Source organism: Staurois parvus, unplaced genomic scaffold (genome assembly GCF_062004578.1).
Source record: "Staurois parvus isolate SC_StPar_1 unplaced genomic scaffold, SC_StPar_1.0 ptg001756l, whole genome shotgun sequence".
NCBI classification, from domain to species: Eukaryota; Metazoa; Chordata; class Amphibia; order Anura; family Ranidae; genus Staurois; species Staurois parvus.
Genome location: NW_028319552.1, coordinates 273,207 through 299,123, shown reverse-complemented (window position 1 = coordinate 299,123; position 25,917 = coordinate 273,207). Strand labels below are relative to the sequence as shown.

At 43.0% G+C, this 25,917-nt stretch overlaps 1 protein-coding gene across 2 annotated transcripts in view; it reads left to right on the top strand.

The window, feature by feature from the left end:
* The window catches only part of NKAIN4 (sodium/potassium transporting ATPase interacting 4), a 65,408-nt gene extending 42,323 nt beyond the window's left edge, over positions 1-23,085 (top strand). The window contains exons 3-7 of one of the 2 annotated variants that reach the window (XM_089663734.1): positions 3,156-3,236; positions 6,829-7,026; positions 13,806-13,866; positions 19,999-20,083; positions 22,501-23,085. In XM_089663734.1, coding sequence (XP_089519860.1) covers positions 3,156-3,236; positions 6,829-7,026; positions 13,806-13,866; positions 19,999-20,083; positions 22,501-22,510 — 435 coding nt within the window. In that variant the 3' untranslated portion in view covers positions 22,511-23,085. The remainder of the gene's footprint in view (positions 1-3,155; positions 3,237-6,828; positions 7,027-13,805; positions 13,867-19,998; positions 20,084-22,500) is intronic. The other variant, XM_089663735.1, reaches the window with a different exon arrangement.
* Positions 23,086-25,917: the final 2,832 nt, after the last annotated feature.

Sequence of the window (25,917 nt, the reverse complement as noted above, 5' to 3'; positions counted from 1 at the left end):
TAGGGGGGATGAATTACTATGGGGGATGAATTACTATATGGGGGATGAATTACTATGGGGGATGAATTACTATATGGGGGATGAATTACTATAGGGGGGATGAATTACTATATGGGGGATGAATTACTATATGGGGGATGAATTACTATAAAACAGTGGTTCTTAACCTGGGTTCGATCGAACCCCAGGGGTTCAGTGAGTCAGTCTCGCGGGTTCGGCAGAGGTGAAGACCCACACCCGACTCATATGATTCGTGCAGTAAATATTCATTATTATGTTTTTGTGTGAAAATCATGTTTTAATGGTTTTGTTCTTTGTTCTTAACGGTTTTGTTCATTTTGTGCACCTATGTATAAATATATACCTATGTTTTGAATTTTAAAAATCATATTTTATTTTTCCAATTAAGAAGGGTTCGGTGAATGCGCATATGAAACTGGTGGGGTTCAGTACCTCCAACAAGGTTAAGAACCACTGTTCTAGATAGGAAGTTTAAAATGGAGTAGAGTTCACATTAAATCTTGCAGTGATTCAAAATGCCAGCCTACATCTACAGCTCTTTTCAGTTAAGTGAGATGAAGTTTAATCTGCTTTTATTTTGCCTTTCCTGGTTCCATTTTTACATAAAAACTTTCCATTTTTCATTACAAACCTGTTTTTCAGGAAGCTATGTACAGCACCCTACCGGTCCCTCCCACCAGCCATGATCTGACTGCTCTGAATAGAGAAGCATAGAGATCCCGTTACGACATCACTCAATCCCCGTGCTTCTCCATGCAATGCAGACAGATCATGGCTGGTGTTAGGTTGCTGTACATGGCTTCCTGAAAACAAGAAGCTGGTGTTATACCCACGTGTGATACTGAGCCTCCATGATTTAAATGCAATGAATGAAAGAGTTGGGCCAAGGACAGTCATGCTGGGGAAGAAAGGGCTGGATGATGCTGGGCATCCTTCAACTAGAAAATGAAACAGGCTTTATCTGACTTGCTGCAGCTTCTAATGCACATTACGAGAAGCTCACAGTGTGCAGTGAAATCAGAGTAAGCCATTTCAGTCCAGAAGAGCAACCTGTACAACTGGAGATTGGAGAGAAGGCCGGAGGGAGGATTTAAAGCAGAAATCCTCTTCAATCAGGGACAATATCCCTCTGGTCTCTACTCAGGAGTTATAAGAAACCCATCTTTTTGGGTGGCGCTGGCCTTCAATGCAGTGAATAAATTGAATTATGTATGAGTCACCTCCTAATGCAATCACCATTCCAAGAAAAACAAGTCCTCTAATACATAAAACATTGTTTATTTGCAAATTTCGGCACGATAGTGGGGGGGCCGACACTGAGATCTAGTCAAATCTGTTCATTTTATTCAGTTAAGTATTCCTCAGAGCTGCTAAAGCCGCTTTTCTCAGGAACAGAACAATTATGTGTTTTTCCACGCTGCCGCTAATAAAAGAGGATTAAAATGAATCAGCCTCACGCTTTTGTTTTATTTTTAGAATACAGATCAGGGAAGAGTGGCTTGGCTCCTCTGCGGTTACCTAATGCTTTGTAATGAAGCGGTGGGTACCTCGGGGGCGGGAGGGGAGGGCGGTCCGGCTTTTTATTTCCTGCAGATAACCCGCCTCTCTGACTGCTGGCCAATGAAACTGCAGAGATGACTGCTGCAGTTCAGTTTTGGGATGCAGTAAACCCTCTCTTGTGTAGTTATCCAAAAGCCCTCAGACTTCTGCTGGGTGCCGCCACCTTGGATGTGATGTCAGCCCCAGCAGAGATGTCACTCCATAGTATTCCCCTTCGCTCCTCCCCCGAGGAGCTATAGAAAAGGTTATGTTGGGGATGTGAGGGGAGGAGTTGGGCCAGCGCAGACAGTAATTAGACATTCTCAGAAGAGAAGAGGGCTCTGACATGCAAGGAGGGGAGTGTGCTAGTGAATTGACTTTTCCTGGAGTAGGAGAGGCAGAAGAGCTACGGCAGCATCTAGAAGAGAAAACGACTCTGACATGCAAGGAGGGAGGGGACTGTGCTAGTGAATTGAATCTTCCTGAAATAGGAGGAGCAGAGGAGCTAGGGCAGCTCCTAAAAGAGAAGAGGGCTCTGACATGCAAGGAGGGAGGGGACTGTGCTAGTGAATTGAATCTTCCTGGAGTAGGAGGAGCAGAGGAGCTAGGGCAGCACCTAAAAGAGAAGAGGGCTCTGACATACAAGGAGGGAGGGGACTGTGCTAGTGAATTAAATCTTCCTGGAGTAGAAGGAGCAGAGGAGCAAAGAGAAGAGGGCTCTGACATGCAAGGAGGGAGGGGACTGTGCTAGTGAATTGAATCTTCCTGGAGTAGGAGGAGCAGAGGAGCTAGGGCAGCTCATAAAAGAGAAGAGGGCTCTGACATGCAAGGAGGGAGGGGACTGAGCTAGTGAATTGACTCTTCCTGGAGTAGGAGGAGCAGAGGAGCTAGGCCAGCTCCAAGAAGTGAAGAGGGCTATGATGTGCAAGGAGGGAGGGGGCTGTGCTTGGGAATTGACTCTTCTCGGAGTAGGAGAAGCAGAGGAGCGAGGGCAGCTCCAAGAAGTGAAGAGGGCTATGATGTGCAAGGAGGGAGGGGGCTGTGCTAGGGAATTGACTCTTCCTGGAGTAGAAGGAGCAGAGGAGCTAGGGCAGCTTATAGAAGAGAAGAGGGCTATGATGTGCACGGAGGGAGGGGGCTGTGCATGGGAATTGACTTCCTGGAGTAGGAGGAGCAGAGGAGCTAGGGCAGCCTATAGAAGAGAAGAGGGCTCTGACCTGCAAGGAGGGGGGGGACTGTGCTAGTGAATTAAATCTTCCTGGAGTAGGAGGAGCAGAGGAGCTAGGGCAGTTCCGAGAAGAGAAGAGAAGAGGGCTATGATGTGCATGGAGGGAGGGGGCTGTGCTAGGGAATTGACTCTTCCTGGAATAGTCAAATTTTCTAGCTAGTTAAGGGGAACATTGCAAGTTGAATAAAAATAATTTGTGGAAAGGGAAAATGCTGCAAGCAAGCATTTATAATAATTTTCTATTTATTTGCTTCTACCCATAATTTGTTAAGCTGATGACAGGGTCGCTTTGTAAAAAAACATTAAGTAGGGTGTCAGTTACTAACTGATGCTGGTTAATGTCATCTCTCCTCCCTGTTCCTTCTAGTATGCCATCTGGGCTTCTGTGTGGGTGACCTGGAATGTATTCCTTATCTGCTTCTACCTGGAAGTTGGCGATCTGTCCAAGGTAAGACCCCAGGGACTTCAAGTACTAAACATTGCAGTGAAGATTAGTCTAATACCATATACTGCAGGAGCTTTCATTACCCTGAAAATCTGCTGTGCTCAGATACAAGGAGCGCATGACATGGGCCTTGTTTTCTGCTGCCCTCTGTAGCTGTGACTCCAATGTCTAAGAATCCAGTACAAGAACCCCAATCAAGGCACACCTTTGAATCTACCAAAAACTAGGGATCGTGATCTCCGGCCGTCTGACAGGCCGGGCCGCATGTGCGCGGGAGTACCGGGCCGTGGCACAGTGCTCTGAAGGAACAGCACGGGTATGCCGTGAGCACATGCGCAGGGTGTCACATGCACACTTCAGAGATATTCATTCATTTTACTTACTTATTATTATTATACAGGATTTATATATTATTATTATTATTATTATACAGGATTTATATATTATTATTATTATACAGGATTTATATATTATTATTATTATTATTATTATTATTATACAGGATTTATATATTATTATTATTATACAGGATTTATATAATATTATTATTATTATACAGGATTTATATATTATTATTATTATTATACAGGATTTATATATTATTATTATACAGGATTTATGGCGCCAACAGTTTGCTCAGCACTTTACAATATAACGGGAGACAATACAGCAACCATACAGTTCAATACAAGAGGGATAGGAGGGCCCTGATCTTGGGAGCTTACAATCTAATGCCGTCCATACATGGGTCGAAAGTTACCAATTTTTTGTCCGAAAATCGGACCTAAGAATAATCGGTCGATTTTCGCTCTGTTAGTGGGTCAATGGCACCGGACGTTTTTCGTGGTTCCTCCCCTTTTCGGTGTTCGGGCATGTTCTAGATTGTAAGCTCCCAGGATCAGGGCCCTCCTATCCCTCTTGTCTTGAACTGTATTGTCTCCCGTTATATTGTCAAGCGCTGAGCAAACTGTTGGCACTATAAATCCTGTATAATAATAATAATATATAAATCCTGTATAATAATAATAATAATAAAATATAAATCCTGTATAATAATAATAATAATAATATATAAATCCTGTATAATAATAATAATAATAAAATATAAATCCTGTATAATAATAATAATAATAAAATATAAATCCTGTATAATAATAATATACTCATTGCTGTTAATTGTTGTGTATATCGCTCGTTCTGGCCGGAAGGGCGTGGCTACAAGGTCACATGCACACCGCATCACTTCCACTTGTACGGAAGACGTCAACAATACGTATTGCCCGACGAGCGATTTTTTTAGATTGGTTAATGTGGGCCACGATTTTGACCAACGAACGAACGTCGGATGACCGATTGGTCGATTTTCTAATCGTGTATTCCCACCTTTAGCGTTTACTACCACTTTAAGCACGCCAGTGGCATTCTGTAGTGTATGACATGATTGCGTGATTCTCCTCTGTCAATTATGAATGAATGGAGGAATAATTAGCAGGCCGTGCTGAACGATAATTCGATTGAATGTACTGGTGAATGGCCTTTCCTACATCGAGCCGATTCTTTGATCCCTGTTGCAGAGTTCATATCAGACCTAACACATACATGTCATCACCTGTTTTATGTACATATGAATCACATACCGAGCTGTATCCTGCCTTCTCCAGCACCAGGGCCCCATCTGCCAACATTCCACCCTCCACCACCATCTGTTCTGTCGTTTGGAACCACATTCTATAACATAGCTGTCAATCCAAGTGCTATAGAGGCTTTAACAGGATGATGTCATGTTCTGTGTTTTTTTAAGTCTGCAGTTTTCATGACAATAATCCCTGGTGATCCTGCCATGAAGGTCCTGGATCAGGCACTTCCTGGTATAGGGTGACAACACTCTGCCTCTGTCTACCACCTGTCTTCTGTGTTGTCACCCTGTCACAATCTCTCTTAAAGCTGAACTCTGAGACTGTAAATAAAAAAAAATTCCCTTGCAGTGGGGTCCCCTTGGTGCTGCAAGTGTTAAATGCTTGGTATTTCTAGCGGTAGATGGAAAGGCTGTATTACGTACCCCGATTCCCCACTCCAGCCAGATTCAGTGCTATCCTATTCTCCCTAGTACTCCAGGCTGTGGGTGGTCCCTTTGCATAAAGTATAAAGCAGGGCTGTTAGCGGAGGAGGGGCGCATGCAACCACGGCTGAGAGCTCCTTAGAGAGGCAGCAGCACTGGACCAGTTGCATGGATAGGGGCCAGGAATACGGTAAGTGTGACATCTTATTCCTCAACCCCATAGTTTGGGGGCCCCACTGCAAGGAAACTTTTCTTTCCAGCCTCCAAGTATGCAGCCCCTAGTGCAAGGGAATTTTTCTTTCCATCCCCCAAAGTATGGGGCCCGTAGTGCAAGGTAATTTTTCTTTCCATCCCCCAAAGTATGGGGCCCGTAGTGCAAGGTAATTTTTCTTTCCATCCCCCAAAGTATGGGGGCCCTAGTGCAAGGGATTTTTTTTTCCAGCCCCCAAAGTATGGAAGTCCCATTGCAAGGAAACGTTTCTCTCCAGCCCCTAAGTATGGGGGCCCTAGTGCAAGGGAATTTATTTCCAGACCCCAAACTACAGGGCCCCTAGTGCAAGGGAAATTTTCTCTCCAGCCCCCAAAGTATGGGGCCCGTAGTGCAAGGGAATTTTTCTTTCCATCCCCCAAAATATGGGGCCCGTAGTGCAAGGGAATTTTTTTTTCCAGCCCCAAGTATGCGGCCCCTAGTGAAAGGGAATTTTTTTTCCAGTCCCCAAAGTATGGGGCCCCTAGTGAAAGGGAATTTTTCTTTCCATCCCCCAAAGTATGGGGGGCCTAGTGCAAGGGAATTTTTCTTTCCATCCCCCAAAGTATGGGGCCCCTAGTGAAAGGGAATTTTTCTTTCCATCCCCCAAAGTATGGGGCCCCTAGTGAAAGGGAATTTTTTTTCCAGTCCCCAAAATATGGAGGCCCTAGTGCAAGGGAATTTTTTTTTTCCAGCCCCAAAGTATGGAAGTCCCATTGCAAGGAAACGTTTCTCTCCAGCCCCTAAGTATGGGGCCCTAGTGCAAATGAATTTTTCTCTCAAGCCCCCAAAGTATGGGGCCCCTAGTGAAAGGGAATTTTTCTTTCCAGCCCCCAAAGTATTGAGCCCCTAGTGCAAGGGAATTCAGATTTAATGCTGGCTAAAAGGAGCCGTGCCAACACACATTTATGAGGCACGGTCCACTGTTGACATCATTAGATAACCCACCCTGAGAAATGCAATGCTGCCGTCACTGAAATCAGGAAGTGGTTGCAAAGAGGCTGCAAGAGATCAGCCGCAATGACGTAACAAAGCATGAAAAATGGCAGTTGTTTATAATACAAACTGGACGGCATTCAGGGTTTACATCGACTTTCATTTTTGGGTCTGTCACAGGAAATCGTCTGTTTTCTTCATCTCTTCTGCTTCCAGACACTAATTAGCCATTGCTCACAATGCGATTTCATCCAGCTGTGGCTCCTCCCCCACCGCCTTCAGCTATGAGATTGGATGGTTGTAGTCATGTGATGTCTGTGTTGATAATCGGTGGTTGTGTTTCCCGCTCACAGGACAGCGATCTTCTGACGTTCCACGTGTCTCAGCACCAGTCGTGGTGGAGTGAACATGGACCCGGCTGTGTCAGGAAGGAGGCCCCTGTAGCTGGCATGGCCGGCCTGGAGAGCCACTCTTACGTATCGGTGGTGGGATGTGCCATAGAGTACCAGTATATTGAGGTCTTACACAGCGCCACCCAGATCTTGCTGGCGGTAAGTCCATGCTTCATGTTCTCATTGGAGCCATTGCATGTGTAAGCCCCGCCCCCCCATATGAAGGATACCCATAAATCTGTGGTCACATGATGCACCAGCTCCTGAGTCTTCCCTCATCCTTAGAGCGGGGGTGGGGGGTTAGGAATTTTCAGGTGTCTGCATTGCTGCCTGTGTGACATCACTTTTTTTCATAAATGGCTGTCCAGCATGGGGTCCTCTCATGATGCTGGTGGAAGCCTTAGAGGCGTTTAAAACTTTTCTGAATGATAGGGGGCAGGGGTGGACTGACAATTCATGGGGCCCCCGGGCAATAGGGGATCATGGGGCCCCTGTGTCCTTGCCCAAGCTCAAAAAAGCCTATGAAAAGGTACCAGGGGCATCTCATGGGGCCCCCTACTGACCCCGGGACCTCGGGCAGTGCCCGAGTTTCCAAATGGTCAGTCCGCCCCTGATAGGGGGGGATTGACAGAGGACAAGGTTTACTTAAAGATGGGCTTCAAATCCAGCCTTCCCTTTAGTCTTGCTCAGTTGTACTACTCAGATTTCACTGCACACTGTGAACTTCTCAGTATCTCAGTACAGGGATGGTGGGAACCCCTCATAATGGGCACAGCGGGTGGACAGATCCAGGAACTCAGCACAGAGATGGTGGGAACCCCTCATAATGGGCACAGCGGGTGTACAGACACAGAAACTCAGCACAGGGATGGTGGGAACCAGGGGCGGACTGACCATTTGGAAACTCGGACACTGTCCGAGGGCCTGGGGTCAGTAGGGGGCCCCATGAGATGCCCCTGGTACATTTTTCATAGGCTTTTTTGAGTGTGGGCAAGGACACAGGGGTCCCATGATCCCCTATTGCCCGGGGGCCCCATGAGTTGTCAGTCCGCCCTTGGTGGGAACCACTCATAATGGGCACAGGAGGTGTACAGACCCAGGAACTCAGCACAGGGATGGTGGGAACCCTTCATAATGGGCACAGCGGAAGTACAGACTTGGGAACTCAGCACTGGAATGGTGGGAACCCCCTTATAATGGGCACAGCGGGTGTACAGACTCGGGAACTCAGCACAGGGGTGGTGGGAACCCCTCATAATGGGCACAGCAGGAGTGCACACCCAGGAACTCAGCACAGGGATGGTGGGAACCCCTCATAATGGGCACAGCAGGTGTACAGACCTGGGAACTCAGCACAGGGATGGTGGGAACCCCTCATAATGGGCACAGCGGGTGTACAGACCTGGAAACTCAGCACAGGGATGGTGGGAACCCCTCTTCATGGGCACAGCGGGTGTACAGACCCGGGAACTCAGCACAGGGATGGTGGGAACCCCTCATAATGGGCACAGCAGGTGTAGAGATCCAGGAATTCAGTCCTGAGATGTCAGGTGGTTTCACTCCCTAGCATTCACCAAACAATGAAATATCCGTTATGGAAGGCCCAGCCAGAGCAGTGTGCAGTCTCCATCCCCCCTCCTCCTCCCCAGATGAGGCTGTGGGAGGAATTTGGGAGTCACACAAAGCCCCAGAGTCCCCAGGGAGGGGCCCGAGCCTGGCAGGCACAATACTGGGTCATTAAGTCTCTAAATAATTCAGCGGCTGATTGACAAACAAAGAACAAAGCGTGTGTGAAGGCCGGAGTTCCTCTCTAATGGGCCGATCTCAGATCATTCTTCATCCACTGCTTTGTACAAGAAGGTTGGCACAGAATTCACACACAGATCACCAGGATGAGACAACTGGAGGCTCACAGGGAAGGGACACACGTTTTCTACAGATTTCCTTTTTTTACGGTCAAATAAATAAAATTTAAAAAACTATTTTCTTTATTTTAGGTGAAGTAAATGTGTAATGTTGCAGAATACAATCTACCTGCACTCTTATACCTACCCAGTCGGTTTAGTTTCCGTATATAAAACCAAAGGATTTGCATTTCTGTCCATCCAGTCCTGAGCTTTACACGGCTCTGTCTGGCAGGGCAGGAGACCTGAGTTTCATTGGCTCCGGATCAGGGGCGGACTGACAACTCATGGGGTCCCCCGGGCAATAGAGGATAATGGGGCCCCCGTGTCCTTGCCCAAACTCAAAAAAGCCTATGAAAAAGGTACCAGGGGCATCTCATGGGGCCCCCTACTGACCCCGGGCCCTCGGGCAGTGCCCAAGTTCCAAATAGTCAGTCCGCCCCTGAGCATAATGGATCAGACTCCAATCCAGTATGCTCCCAAATCCGCAGATCGGATCCATCCTGCGGGGATCGTCGGCTTTGTTTACAACTTACCTTTTCTTGGAGCGGGTCCTGGACAACTGCGGATGTCCCGGTTTCAGGCACAATCAATCGATGATAGCAGTAGTTCTATCATCGATTGATCGTGCCTGAAACCGGGACATGTGCAGTTGCTTCAGGGGGACATATCTACATGAAAGACACATCTTGCTGATACACCGGTGTCACCCCGCAGGATCGTCAGCATGCAACCTATACGGGGTGACACCGGACCCGCTCCACGAAAAGGTAAGTTGTAAAGAAAGCCGACGATCCCTGCAGGATGGATCAGATCCATCCTGCAGGATCGATAGTGGTGTGACCCTCCTGCGCTCCAAATGTGTGTTTAAAATAATTAAACCAAAATAAATAAATAAATGTATAAACCCCAAAGAAGCTGCTAGCATTAAATCATATACCAGTGATCAAGTGAATATAAACCATAAACAATGCTGCGCTACATTCAAACTAATTTATGTGAATGTGGAATCCAACATCTCAAATCAAAATTGTGACAATAATAATGACAATATAAATCTATACGTGCTTACTGATAATCAAAAATATCAAATAAATCACCCAAAAAGATGAAAAACACAAAACTGTATCTATACGTATGTGCATAAAAGAATACACATACATATAATTAAATCACACGTGCATATTGTGAAGTGAAAAAATAACCATAATAATGATACACGCAAAACTCAAAGTCCAAAAATAGAATGTTGAAGGTGAACAAAACGGTAAACGGTGTTTCCAAATAATACTGTAAGTGACCACAGGTGAAACAAATCGTGCAGATATCTGGGTGTATATAGATCTTATGAATCCAACCACCTTCTGGATTAGCCTCTCACCTCATCCCTTCGACCCTTGCGGATCAAAGAGCAGTAATGGATCCCTCTCACAGATCCTCCAGGCACCAAAGCACTCCAAAACCGCTTTTCAAGATTTAATATTCCCACTCAGGCTCTTCTCCAGGAAAAGTTGAAATATCAATCTCTCAGAATGAGACAAAGGAATCCTCCCATAGTGTAGTATATTTATTATACCATAGGAACATATAATCTCTTATAAAAACGAACTTACGTAGCAGCCAGTCCACATTAGAACCTCATGCTTTCAGATGAGGATATATCTGTTGGGTGTACAGCTGGATACACAGGTGTACCAAGATGGCCGCCACGCCGGAAATACGTCACCGCGCTACGCCGACGCGTTACGTCACAATGTCACGTGACTTCATCAGGGTATAATAAATATACTACACTATGGGAGGATTCCTTTGTCTCATTCTGAGAGATTGATATTTCAACTTTTCCTGGAGAAGAGCCTGAGTGGGAATATTAAATCTTGAAAAGCGGTTTTGGAGTGCTTTGGTGCCTGGAGGATCTGTGAGAGGGATCCATTACTGCTCTTTGATCCGCAAGGGTCGAAGGGATGAGGTGAGAGGCTAATCCAGAAGGTGGTTGGATTCATAAGATCTATATACACCCAGATACCTGCACGATTTGTTTCACCTGTGGTCACTTACAGTATTATTTGGAAACACCGTTTACCGTTTTGTTCACCTTCAACATTCTATTTTTGGACTTTGAGTTTTGCGTGTATCATTATTATGGTTATTTTTTCACTTCACAATATGCACGTGTGATTTAATTATATGTATGTGTATTCTTTTATGCACATACGTATAGATACAGTTTTGTGTTTTTCATCTTTTTGGGTGATTTATTTGATATTTTTGATTATCAGTAAGCACGTATAGATTTATATTGTCATTATTATTGTCACAATTTTGATTTGAGATGTTGGATTCCACATTCACATAAATTAGTTTGAATGTAGCGCAGCATTGTTTATGGTTTACATCCTGCAGGATCGTCGGCTTGCTTTACAACTTACCTTTTTGTGGAGCGGGTCCGGTGTCACCTCGTGCGGTCGGTGTCACCCGGTGCGGACCGCACCCCCCGAGACGCCACTGGTGGAGACACTGAAGCATCCAAGGTGGATAGTGGAGAATTATGTCACGGAGATCTCACTGTTGGAGTCTGCAGGACACAAAAGGATCCAGGAGCCGACTCTGCCCACTACTGTAGACTCCTCTTATAACTAAAAATCTCATTTTTGGGTGGCCTTTCCCTTTAAGAGTCTAATGCTGTCTCCTAGCCGCGTCAGTTACAGATTGCGCTCTCTGGAGATCTCTGCGCTTGCTGGTATTTGGAGGAGCAGCTGCGAACGTTTGCCCTGAAGGATGATGAAGAGCAGAAAAACAGATTATTTTTAGAAGTAACATAGAATGTTATGGAAATGTTACTTTCACGCTTCCCTACAAACCCCTCTCTGTGATACGCCATGCGCACCATTCCTGCACCACGTGACCTTTTCATGTCCCTGCTGTGCCTGCGCAGGGAGTCTCCCCGATACCGAACATTCCTCAGCCAATCCCCGGCCTTCCTCCCATCCAGCTGTGCATACTTCACACATCATCCATGACAAGCAGCCCGATGCTGGGGATGCCTGCTGACACTCCATATTATTATCATTGGAATTCATCTGGGGGGAGGCAGAAGAGACGGATGTCTTGGGCGCTTCAACAGGAGGGTGGTTCACAGCTCCTGAGGAGGGGGGCGCTCTTTGGCTGCTTGAGGACCTTGTCCCAGCACATCATTCATATGTAGATTTCTATACAATTCCCTGGCTTAAAGTGGACCTGTCAGTCTTTTTACAAGCCTATGATGACCTGTCACATTATAAAGCAGCACTGCAATGTTTGGAAATAGCTTCACCTTTTATCATTGAAGCTGCTAAGGATGTCATGAGTCTGCTGCAGGCTGGAAGAAGCATTTCCTCAGTCCCCCCCCCCCCCCCCCCCAGTGTTCACTGTACTGTAACTTTGCAGCTAGTCACAAGGTGAGAGCTGCAGCAGGTACTGATCATAATAATACATATTATCATACATGGTCATACAGGATATTATAACTATTATTATTATTATACAGGGTATTATACATATTATATATTTTTATACAATATATATACATGTTGTTGTTATATACTATTGTACAGGATTTTATACATATTATTTTTATACAAGATATTATACAGGTTGTTATAATTACATTTTTATACAGGATATTAGAGATGTTGTTGTTTGGTATTATTGTGTCTTTTTATACAGGATTTTTTACATGGTATTATTTCTATATATTTTATACAGGCTATTAGACATATTATTATACATGTTGTTGTTATTATTATTATTGTAAATATATTTAGTAGGAGTATTAATATTATATCTTTATATACAGGATATTATAATAATTATTATTATGTTTTTATACAGGATACTATACATCTTTTTTATTCATGTTATTATTGTAAATATTAGTAGTAGCATTAATATATATTTATATACAGGATATTATAATAATTATATGTTTTTATACAGGATACTATACATCTTTTTACACATTATTATTGTAAATATTAGTAGTAGTATTAATATTATATCTTTATATACAGGATATTATAATTATATGTTTTTTATATAGGATACTACATATTATTATACATGTTATTATTCTAAATATAATTAGTAGTAGTAGTAGTATTATATCTTTATATACAGGATATTATAATAATTATATGTTTTTTATACAGGATACTATACATATTATTATACATGTTGTTATTATTATTATTATTGTAAATATTAGTAGTAGTATTAATATTATATCTTTATATACAGGATATTATAATAATTATGTTTTTATACAGGATACTATACATGTTATTTTTATTATTGTAAATATAATTAGTAGTAGTATTAATATTATATCTTTATATACAGGATATTATGATTATTATATATTTTTTATACAGGATACTATACATATTATTAAACACTATACAGGATAATATACATATTGTCATACTTTAATATACAAGTTATTATATATTTTATATAGGATAATATTATTACATTACACAGGATAATATACATATTATTATACAGAATATTCGTTTAATATACTGTATTTTTCTACAGGATATCAAACATATTATTATTATATTATCTTTTTATCCAGGATTTAATACATGGTATTATTATATATTTTATACAGGCTATTATAAAGATGATGATTATATATAGGATAGTATAATTATTAATATATATATTTTATACAGGATATTAGACATAATATTTTTATACATTATACAGGATAATATACACATTATTATACATCGTTATACAGGATAGTATTATATATTTTTATACAGGATATTATCTTTTTATGCGGGCATTTATACATGGTATTATTATTATATATTTTATACAGGATATTATTATACAGGATATTAGACATGTTGTTGTTATTCATTTAAATACAAGATATTATAATTAATATTTTTTATATATACAGGATAATATACATATTATTATACATCATTATGCAGGAGATTATTATTATTACTATTATTCAGGATGTATTTGATTCTTTTCCAGCTCCTTGGCTTTGTGTACGCCTGTTATGTGACCAGCGTCTTTACAGAAGAAGAGGACAGCTGTGAGTAGACCCCTCTATATTCCTGACTATAGACACCCACCTTACACTATACAATCTGATTGTACAATCTCATTTAGATCTACCAACAACTATGTAATGTGGTCGGTCTGACTGGATATCAGTTGAATGGATTGGTCAGGGTTGTACTGATATGATCCAGTTTTGGTCAATTTAAAGCCGATTGTACAGTCAGGTTGTCATGTGTATGGTCACCTTTATGTATCAAGCCATTTCCTCTTTTTGTTATATTGGAACGGTAAACCTAAAATAAAAGTTACTGTAAGTGAAAGAGATACAAATGCTGTTCATGGCTATTAATGTAAAAGCCTCCAGACTGGTACAGGCCGTGAAAGCCTGATTTTTATCTGCAGCTTGTTGTGGCCATTTTAGGCTAAGGGAGGAGTAGTGTAAGGGGTGTGGAAAGGTTAGGGCCCCTGTCTGGTTGTTATTTCTGTGTCCATCATTCATCACCTTAGTTCATCCTGCAGCCTATTGTCACTGGGATATAAAGTGGGGGGACATCCAACATGTGACGGCTTTCACCAGAAAACGAATTGATGGTGGAATTTTATCGCTGTCTGCGTCCGCAATGGGAAGTTTTTCTCTTTCTTTGTCTCTTTTTCTTCCTTTCTCTTTCTTTCTTTTTCTCTCTCTCTCTCTCTCTTTCTTTTTCTCTCCTCTTCTTTTTCTCTCCTCCTTTCTTTTTTCTCTTTTCTCTTTCTGTCTTTTTTTCTCTTTCTTTCTTTTTTCTCTCTCTTTCTTTCTCTTTTTTTCTCTCTCTCTCTCTCTCTTACTCCCCCCCCCCCTCTCTCTCTCTTTCTTTCTCTTTCTTTTTCTCTTTCTTTCTCTCTCTTTCTTTCTCTCTCTCTTTCTTTTTCTCTTTCTTTCTTTTTCTCTTTCTTTCTCTCTCTCTCTTTCTTTCTTTTTCTCTTCCTTTTTCTCTTTCTTTTTCTTCATTTTTCTCTTTCTTTTCTTCCTTTTTTCTCTTTTTTTCTCTTTCTTCCTTTTTCTCTTTTTTTCTCTTTTTTTTCCCTTTTTTTCTCTTTCTTTCTCCATTGTTATGTAGATAGAAAGTGATGGGAAATCCAACACTTATGCAGGCCATACATGGTTCGAATTCCGAATGATTTTCTTACGAAAATTAGACCTAAGAATAATCGGCCGATTTTTGCTCTGTTAGTGGGGCAATGGCATCGGCCGCTTTTCGTGGTTCCTCCCCATTAAAAACATGAGTCAACTTTGTAAGGCCAGCACAGAGGTATTGAATTGTTCTCCAGGGGTTCATCACAGGAACCTACAGACAGGTAATGAGCGATAAAAATGAGAAAAGTAAATGATAGTCTCCCATCAATGGCAGGCAGGTACCTCGCCATCTGATTGCTCACAAGGGGACCTATGGATGGGATAGGGAGGGCCAAGACACATGCCAGGCTATGCTTGTACAACCAAACCCCATGTTATCTCTGTTTCCACACAATACAATCTGATTGCACAAATGCTGTCCAATCTTCATCATCTTTACCAACATCTACGAATGCCCCTCCTGTACAATTCGTTCAGTGCGTATCTAATCTTCATTAAGGTGGCCACACATGTGATCATCCATCCATCATACCACATGACTAAAACGATCACACTGAATAGGAATCATAAACCACAAAATAATCCCCTCCATCGCCACCCTCCATTGGATTAATCAATTTGAACACTGGAAACTCACCGAGCTGTCAGAATTCTATTGATTGTTTCTGATCATATAATCAACATAATCTTTTCATTGATTATTCAGTGCAGTTAAAAAGAGCAATAAGAATCATAAACCACAGACCATTTGATCGGATTATTGAGCGGTTGATCAATTTTGACACTGGCACATTAATAGGCTGTGCAGATATTTTATTGATCGCTTCTGAACAATTAAATGAATATCTGCATGTGGGTGTGTGTCAGACTACCGCTCCTAACTTAGATCGAATAAATGACCTTTCCTGAGAGATCATATTTGCAGTTAGTACTGTATGTGTTGCATTGTCTGAACGTTTAATTGAAGATGAATCGCTTGCTTGTGATCACTTGAAGCTAGATTGATCACAATTCAGTATATATATGAGCACCTTTAGATTCATCAGCAAGTGAGAAGTTAACCTTCCCATTCCATCCAATTTATATCCAATCAGGCAGGTCCTCATTGGTAAATCCATCGGAGGTTGTACAGTCAGATCATTTATGTGTACGTCCACCAAACATTATTCACAAATGAAAACATGTATAGCCACTGTGAACTCATCACAAATTGGTATATGTATGGCCACCATAAACACATCACAAATGGATACATGTATGGGTACCATAAATTGACTACAAATCAATATAAGTAAGGTCACAATATGTAAATTGATGACAAATCAGTACATGTATGGTCACCATAAATAGAACAGAAATTGATACATGTATGGTTACCATAAATAGATCAGAAATTGATACATGTATGGCCACCATAAATAGATCAGAAATTGATACATGTATGGTTACCATAAATAGATCAGAAATTGATACATGTATGGCCACCATAAATAGATCAGAAATTGATACATGTATGGCCACCATAAATAGATCAGAAATTGATACATGTATGGCCACCATAAATAGATCAGAAATTGATACATGTATGGTTACCATAAATAGATCAGAAATTGATACATGTATGGCCACCATAAATAGATCAGAAATTGATACATGTATGGTTACCATAAATAGATCAGAAATTGATACATGTATGGGTACCATTAATTGATTACAAAAGGATACATGTATGGCCACCATTAATTGATTACAAATCAGTACATGTATGGCCACGATATGTAAGTTGATCAAAAATCAATACGTGTATTATTACCAAAAATTGATGACAAGTCCCGTACATGTATAGTTACCATGAACAGATCAGAAATCAATACATGTATGGCCACCATAAATTCGTGATAAATCAATACATGTATGGCCACCATAAATTCGTGATAAATCAATACATGTATGGCCACCATAGTTACATAGTTAGTCTGGCTGAAAAAAGACAAAAGTCCATCCAGTTGAACCATAGAAAAAAAAAAAAGTTATAATCCTACACTCAGTTGATCCAGAGGAAGGCAAAAAAACCCAGCAAAGCATGATCCAATTTGCTCCTGCAGGGAAAAAAAATTCCTTCCTGATCCCCCGAGAGGCAATCGGATATTCCCTGGATCAACGTTACCTCTAAATGTTATATCCAGTTATATTCTGTGTATCCAAGAAAGAATCCAGGACTTTCCTACAGCAATCCACTGAGCTGGCCAGAACCAACTCTTGAGGGAGTCTATTCCACATTTTCACAGCTCTCACTGTGAAGAAACCTTTCCATGTTTGGAGATTAAATTTATTTTCCTCCAGACGTAAAGAGCGCCCCCTTGTCCTCTGTGATGAAAAATCAATACATATATGGCGACCATAAATAGATCAAAAATCACTAAATGTTCGGTCACCATAAATTGATCACAAATAGATACATATATGGACATCATAGATTGATTACAAATCAGTACATGTATGGCCACCTAATGTAAACTGATCACAAATCAATATGTGTATTATCACCATAAATTGATGACAAATCAATACATGTATGGCCACCATAAATTGATGACAAATCAATACGTGTATGGCCACCATAAATCAATACTTGTGTCACCTTCTATAAATTGATTATAAATCAGTACATGTCTGGCCACCATAAATCGATCACAAATCAATACATATATAGCCAGGGGTGGACTGACAACTCATGGGGCCCCCGGGCAATAGGGGATCATGGGGCCCCTGTGTCCTTGCTCAAACTCAAAATAGCCTATGAAAAAGGTACCAGGGGCATCTCATGGGGCCCCCTACTGACCCCGGGCCCTCGGGCAGTGCCTGAGTTTCCAAATGGTCAGTCCGCCCCTGTATATAGCCACCTTTACATTCACCTGCAACTAAGTGTCTAACCTTCCTGTAGTACCGTCCAATCAGGCAGACCCTCATTGGCAGTCTATGGAATATTGTACAATCAGATTGTAAGGTGTGTGTGGTTGGTCATACAATGTACACAAATCCGATGTACTGAATATAAAGCTCTGTCAGTGTTGGATATGAATGATGTGGGGGAGGGGAGTCTCATTAGCGGAGTCCCTGTACATTCCCCCCTTCATATTTTATACTTCTAGGAAGGAGAACTTCCATGATGGATGTGATGATTAGAAGGTCCCGGATGTGTCCTCGTTATTTCCTTGCTGGAGGAGCTCCGGGCTCTGTAATAGTTAACATCACGTGTCCCTTGATTAACCTAGATTCTGGGGACAATCAGTCAGTGTGGGGAAAGGGGCGGAGAGGCAGCACTGGAGGGAGCCGTACAGGAATTCACAGAGGAGCGGATTATGGAGGAAGCAATTAAAGGGCCTCAGTCTAAAGACAGGGGGGGTTGCAGTAAACTCCTAGAGGGCAACTGTGGCCCTCCAGCTGTTGGTGAACTACAAGTCCCATCATGCCTCTGCCTTTGGGTGTCATGCTTGTAACTGTCAGTTTTGCAATGCCTCATGGGACTTGTAGTTCTACAACAGCTGAAGGGCCACAGTTGCCCATCCCGTGACCTAGAGAGAAAAAAAAAGTGGATGCAAACCCCATCACTGCAATCTCATATCTACTAGCGCCAAAAACAGTTGTGTACGCTCTGTGATACGTTTTTTTATTTGCACTAGCCTAACCCCTAATAGAAAAAAAATGGACAGTGCTGAAGACGTTAAAGGGTTAACATTATGCAGGCCAGAGATGGGTTGAAAATCGAAAAAAATTGGCTGTTTTTCACACCGTTAGTGGGTTAATTGGTCGGCCATTTTTCGGGATTTTTTTTATTGGTGAAGTTGGAAAAAAATCAGCTGATTTTCCCGATTGGCCGATTTTCCTGGCAATGATGGGCAAATCGGCCGATCGTTTTACCGATAAAAAATCTGCACATGAGCCGTAACCTGCAAGAAGAAAAAGAAGAAGAAAAAAAGAAAAAGAATTCTAGTCTGCTATTTGACATGAAAAAGTCTTGCGGTTGCAACAATGTATCTATCTGTATCCAAATAAAAACATCTGTATCCAAAATTAATACATTGTTGCAACCGCAAGACTTTTTCATGTCAAATATAATAGCGAGCTCTCTGCAGGGACAGAAGTAATTAAATGCCGGCCGTAGACGGGACAAACATCGGCCGATTTTTTTTTTTTTTACCGTTGGTGGTAACGTTGGCCTATTGAGCGACCGATTATCTGTTTTTTTTTTATTTTTTTAAAAATGGCCTGCATTAGTTTCAAACTTTCAAAAGTCATTTTCAACCTTTTATAAACCTGCAGGTTTTTCATAACCTAATCTGGTGATCCCGCCATGAAGGTCTGTGTTCAGGCATTTCCTGTTATGGGGTGACAACGCTGTGTTCCGGTCTCCCAATTTTGCTTTTAAGTTGCCACCTTCTCAGGCAAGTCACTGGAAGCAGCACATTAGGCAGGAATGGTCTATCGCTGTCTCCATCAGGAAACCCATCCTGGGAAATGCCACGCAGCCATCTCTGGAGTGCATGGAAGTGGCTGTAACAAAGGCTGCAGGAGATCAGCAGATGCCACAAAGGATGAAATGTAAGGTTTTTTTTTGCGCCAAAATCACTCCTGGTTTTCTAGACCAATCCTATCCATCTTGTCAGTCAATGGGGTGGTCTTACAGACATTATTATTTTACGAGATTTATATGGCGCCAACAGTTTGCTCAGCACTTTACAATATAAAGGGAGATAATACAGCAACCATACAAGAGGGTTAGGAGGGCCCTGATCCTAGGAGCTGACAATCTAAAAGTAAGGTCCATCCACCCTCCCATAGCCTATAATGGCCGATAGCACAGCTCACGTACTGCATGGTAATGGCGGCTTCCCTGGAGGTTACATTTAAGTAACATTTTTAATTTGGGATTACTGAACCTTCATTTTCCATTCATTCTTCCCGTGTCTCTGCTCCTCCCCCTTCCCATCACCCTGCATGCCGACTCATTGTTTTGTTGCTTTTATTTTGGGATTTTGTTTCTTTCAGTTGATTTCATTGGTGGATTTGATCCATTCCCCCTCTACCATGTCAATGAAAAGTCCAGTCACCCGCTGTTCAAGCAGAGCTATTTGTAAGTATAAGACGGCACTCTGCCCCGTCTCTGCCAAGATAGACCTACCAGCCAATCAGATCCATGCTGAACTGCACTTCCTGACCAATCATCCCTTTTCTTGTTACATTCCGATGGATGCAGGCACAGATTGGCTGCTGTGGTGCTCCTGCCACCTGTAGAGTTGGCGCAGCGCTGAGCCAATGTTCAGCCTATCGGTTCGCCCTGGAATAGAGAAGTTATACCATTTGTGGGTGAATCTCCGGCACGCTTGATCCATAATCTGCTTTCAGCACTTGAGTACCAGCCTGTACTTCAATATCAGACTGTGTTCAGTGCTGTGATAGTTTGACATTTACTCTATCATGCAACACTGTACCCAGGCCCGGACTGGCCATAGGGCACACTGGGCATTTGCCCGGAGGGCCGAGGCTGCCTGGATAGGAGGAGTAGTATATACAGGAATGATCCATCCATTTCCCTCCTGCCACCACTGAATGACCACTTCTCCTCCTCTCCCTCCTGTAGGCATTCATTATCTGCCCCTTCAATATCAGACTGTTTTCAGTGCTGTGATAGTTTGACTGACATTTACTCTGTCATGCAACACTGTACCCAGGCCCGGACTGGCCATAGGGCACAATGGGCATTTGCCGGAGGGTCGGGGTGCCTGGATAGGAGGGGTAGCATATAGAGGAATGATCCATCCACTTCTCCTCTCCCTCCTGCAGGCATTCAATATCTGCCCCTTCAATATCAGACTTTTTTCAGTGTTGTGATAGTTTGACATTTACTCTATCATGCAACACTGTACCCAGGCCCAGACTGGCCATAGGGCACAATGGGCATTTGCCCAGAGGGCCAGGGCTGCCTGCATAGGAGGGGGGTAGCATATAGAGGAATGATCCATCCATTTTCCTCCTGCCACCACTTTTTTCAGTGCTGTGATAGTTTGACTGACATTTACTCCATCGTGCAACACTGTACCCAGGCCCAGACTGGCCATAAGGCACACTGGGTATTTGTCCGGAGGGCTGCCTGGATAGGAGAGGTAGCATATACAGGAATGATCCATCCATTTCCCTTCTGCCACCACTGAATGCCCATTTCTCCTCCTCTCCCTCCTGCAGGCATTCAACAGCTGCAGGAGAGAAATGGACAGATTGGTTCTCTATATGCCGCCCTGCCAACCCTCCTGTCCCTCATCTTTCTGCTGACCCAGGCCGCTGTTCTCTCTCCGGGTCCACCTGTGCTCTCTCCTCCCCCACAGCGCGGCCAGGTTCCCTCCTCCCCTTCTCCCGCCGGCTGCTGTGGAGGGATCTGTCAGGATGGAGAGCAGGGAAGGGGCCAGTAAATATGTCATTTACTGGCGCTTTCTTTGCCTGAACGAACAGTCAGGGATCAGTACCGATCACTAACTCTGTCCATTTATAACGGAGGCATAGTAAACTGTGTTTACTATGCTTCAATTTGTAAATGGAGGGGAGATATGCCTGTCCATTCATTGTGTGCTGCTGATGCTGCAGAAATGGAGACTGAGGACTGTGTCTGTGAGGACTGTGATTTTTCAGACATTCTGGTACATTGGAACATAACATGTGTTATCCCGTGCATTAACATTGCAAGAATGCAAATGGGCCCTAAATCCACTCATTTTCCCTGGCAAACAGTTGAGGCGGCTAAACACAATGGGGGAGATTTACTAAAACTGGAGAATGTAAAATCTGGTGCAGCTCTGCATAGAAACCAATCAGCTTCCAGGTTTTATTGTCAAAGCTGAATGGAACAAGCTGAAGTTAGAAGCTGATTGGCTCCCATGCACAGCTGCACCAGATTCTGAGTGCTCCAGTTTTAGTAAATCTCCCCCATATATTCATGAACACTTGTTTCCAGAAGCAACTTGCTGCAAGTAAGAATGTTTTTCAGTTGGGTGGAGCACCCCTTTGAATATAATTTTTTTTTTACAAATCGCTTTCTGGGTATCAGCCTACAAGCCGAGGTAGTTCTGTAGCATAATTCATCATTTTGGTCCATCTCATCAGTAAGAGTGAGCTTGGTGTGCCGTAACAGCACAAGATGGAAAGCGGTCAAGAAGGCGGTACATTAGTCTCCGCCCACTGCGCTCTGTGACAACCCCCCCAGTAATCACAGAAGCGCACATATCCTTTTAGAAGAACGTGATTTGTCATTTGTATATATTTTTATTTACTAGTCTTTTTTTATTTCGTACGTTAGGGAATCCTCCACTCTTACTGCAAAGAATCCCTTCCTAAATTGACGGTAAACTATTTTCCATACACAACTAATACGTCCGGTACAGAAATGATCACAATCAAAATTAACAAATGATTAATAAAATGATTCACAATCAGACCGTTCTTCTTCCACATCAACGTAGTTTTTATGCGTCTGATTTTTTTTTCCTGTCTTCACTGCAGGCCGGCATAAGTGAGAGGAGCACCGATCCAGCGTGGATACGGGACACCATGACACAGACTCAGCATTGGGCTGAGGAGTCACCAAGACTTGGGACTGTACACAATACGTCACGGCAAGACGACAATGTGTCAGGACTGCGCACTACTGACTGTTACTGGGCCAGTGCCCCTCCCCCGCCCGTTCTTCCCATCCGATCCCCAGGCCTTCTCTGAATACGCCCAGATGTGAGATGTATGTAAAGTCATTGTTCAGTATACGGCGCCCCAGACGTAGCGTGCGCCAGCTGTCCGGGGGCGCAGCCTGTTGATACAAGTTGGGGTTTTTTTTTTTCTTTCCTTTTTTTAAGGTTTAATAAAAGTTGTCACATGTTAGGTTGTTTACAATGTCAAACCAACGTCTTCCCAGCTTTGCTTCCAGAACGGGGCGGGTGGTCATCACAGATCACCCGCAGGTAGCGATGGCGGTCCTCAAATCCGCAACCTTTTGTTTTTAGAACTAGAAAGTCGTTTGAACAATTAAAAGGATAACTCCACTTTGATAGGGAAAAAAATAGCTAAATAAATAAATAAATAAATCACATACAATTGTGACTCAAGTCATATAATTGGATGGTACTAAATAGGATCTTTCCTTTTCCATCTAAATCTGCTGTAAAATGCAATATGGCAGTCTGGAGGTACAGTGGGGCAAAAAAGTATTTAGTCCCCACCAATTGTGCAAGTTCTCCCACTTAAAAAGATGAGAGAGGCCTGTAATTGGCATCATAGGTAGACCTCAACTATGAGAGACAAAATGAGAAAACAAATCCAGACAATCACATTGGCTGATTTGGAAAGAATTTATTTGCAAATTATGGTGGAAAATAAGTATTTGGTCACCTACAGACAAGCAAGATTTCTGGCTCTCACAGACCTGTACCTTCTTCTTTAAGAGGCTCCTCTGTCCTGCACTCATTACCTGTATCAATGGCACCGGTTTGAACTTGTTATCAGTATAAAAGACACCTGTCCACAACCTCAAACAGTCACACTCCAAACTCCACTACGGTGAAGACCAAAGAGCTGTCGAAGGACACCAGAAACAAAATTGTAGACCTGCACCAGGCTGGGAAGACTGAATCTGCAATAGGCAAGCAGCTTGGTGTGAACAAATCAACTGTGGGAGCAATAATTAGAAAATGGAAGACATACAAGACCACTGATAATCTCCCTCGATCTGGGGCTCCACACAAGATCTCACCCCGTGGGGTCAAAATGATCACAAGAACGGTGAGCAAAAATCCCAGGACCACACGGAGGGACCTAGTGAATGACCTGCAGAGAGCTGGGACCAACGTAACAAAGGCTACCATCAGTGACACACTACGCCGCCAGGTACTCAGATCCTGCAGTGCCAGACGTGTCCCCCTGCTTAAGCCAGTACATGTCTGGGCCCGTCTGAAGTTTGCTAGAGAGCATTTGGATGATCCAGAAGAGGATTGGGAGATTGTCAGATGGTCAGATAAAACCAAAATAGAACTGTTTGGTAGAAACACAACTCGTCGTGTTTGGAGGAGAGAGAATGCCGCGTTGCATCCAAAGAACACCATACCTACTGTGAAGCATGGGGATGGCAACATCATGCTTTGGGGCTGTTTCTCCGCAAAGGGACCAGGACGACTGATCCATGTACAGGACAGAATGAATGGGGCCATGTATCGTGAGATTTTGAGTGCAAACCTCCGTCCATCAGCAAGGGCATTGAAGATGAAACGTGGCTGGGTCTTCCAACATGACAATGATCCCAAACATACCGCCCGGGCAACGAAGGAGTGGCTTCGTAAGAAGCATTTCAAGGTCCTGGAGTGGCCTAGCCAGTCTCCAGATCTCAACCCCATTGAAAACCTTTGGAGGGAGTTGAAAGTCCGTGTTGCCTAGCGACAGCCCCAAAACATCACTGCTCTAGAGGAGATCTGCATGGAGGATGGGCCAACATACCAGCAACAGTGTGTGCCAACCTTGTGAAGACTTACAGGAAACGTCTGACCTCTGTCATTGCCAACAAAGGATATACAGTCAGGTCCATAAATATTGGGACATCGACACAATTCTAACATTTTTGGCTCTATACACCACCACAATGGATTTGAAATGAAACGAACAAGATGTGCTTTAACTGCAGACTGTCAGCTTTAATTTGAGTGTATTTACATCCAAATCAGATGAATGGTGTAGGAATTACAACAGTTTGCATATGTGCCTCCCACTTGTCAAGGGACCAAAAGTAATGGGACAATTGGCTTCTCAGTTCTTCCATAGCCAGGTGTGTGTTATTCCCTCATTATCCCAATTACAATGAGCAGATAAAAGGTCCAGAGTTCCATTCAAATGTGCCAATTGCATTTGGAATCTGTTGCTGTCAACTCTCAAGATGAGACCCAAAGAGCTGTCACTATCAGTGAAGCAAGCCATCATTAAGCTGAAAAACACAAAACAAACCCATCAGAGAGATAGCAAAAACATTAGGCATGGCCAAAACAACTGTTTGGAACATTCTTAATAGAAAGGAACTCACCGGTGAGCTCAGCAACACCAAAAGACCCGGAAGACCACGAAAAACAACTGTGGTGGATGACTGAAGAATTCTTTCCCTGGTGAAGAAAACACCCTTCACAACAGTTGGCCAGATCAAGAACACTCTCCAGGAGGTAGGTGTATGTGTGTCAAAGTCAACAATCAAGAGAAGACTTCACCAGAGTGAATACAGAAGGTTCACCACAAGATGGAAACCATTGGTGAGCCTCAAAAACAGGAAGGCCAGATTAGAGTTTGCCAAACGACATCTAAAAAAGCCTTCACAGTTCTGGAACAACATCCTATGGACAGATGAGACCGAGATCAACTTGTACCAGAGTGATGGGAAGAGAAGAGTATGGAGAAGGAACTGCTCATGATCCTAAGCATACCACCTCATCAGTGAAGCATGGTGGTGGTAGTGTCATGGCGTGGGCATGTATGGCTGCCAATGGAACTGGTTCTCTTGTATTTATTGATGATGTGACTGCTGACAAAAGCAGCCGGTTGAATTCTGAAGTGTTTCGGGCAATATTATCTGCTCATATTCAGCCAAATGCTTCAGAACTCATTGGACGCTTCACAGTGCAGATGGACAATGACCCAAAGCAGACTGCAAAAGCAACCAAAGAGTTTTTTAAGGGAAAGAAGTGGAATGTTATGCAATGGCCAAGTCACTCACCTGACCTGAATCCGATTGCATTTCACTTGCTGAAGACAAAACTGAAGGGAAAATGCCCCAAGAACAAGCAGGAACTGAAGACAGTTGCAGTAGAGGCCTGGCAGAGCATCACCAGGGATGAAACCCAGCGTCTGGTGATGTCTATGCGTTCCAGACTTCAGGCTGTAATTGACTGCAAAGGA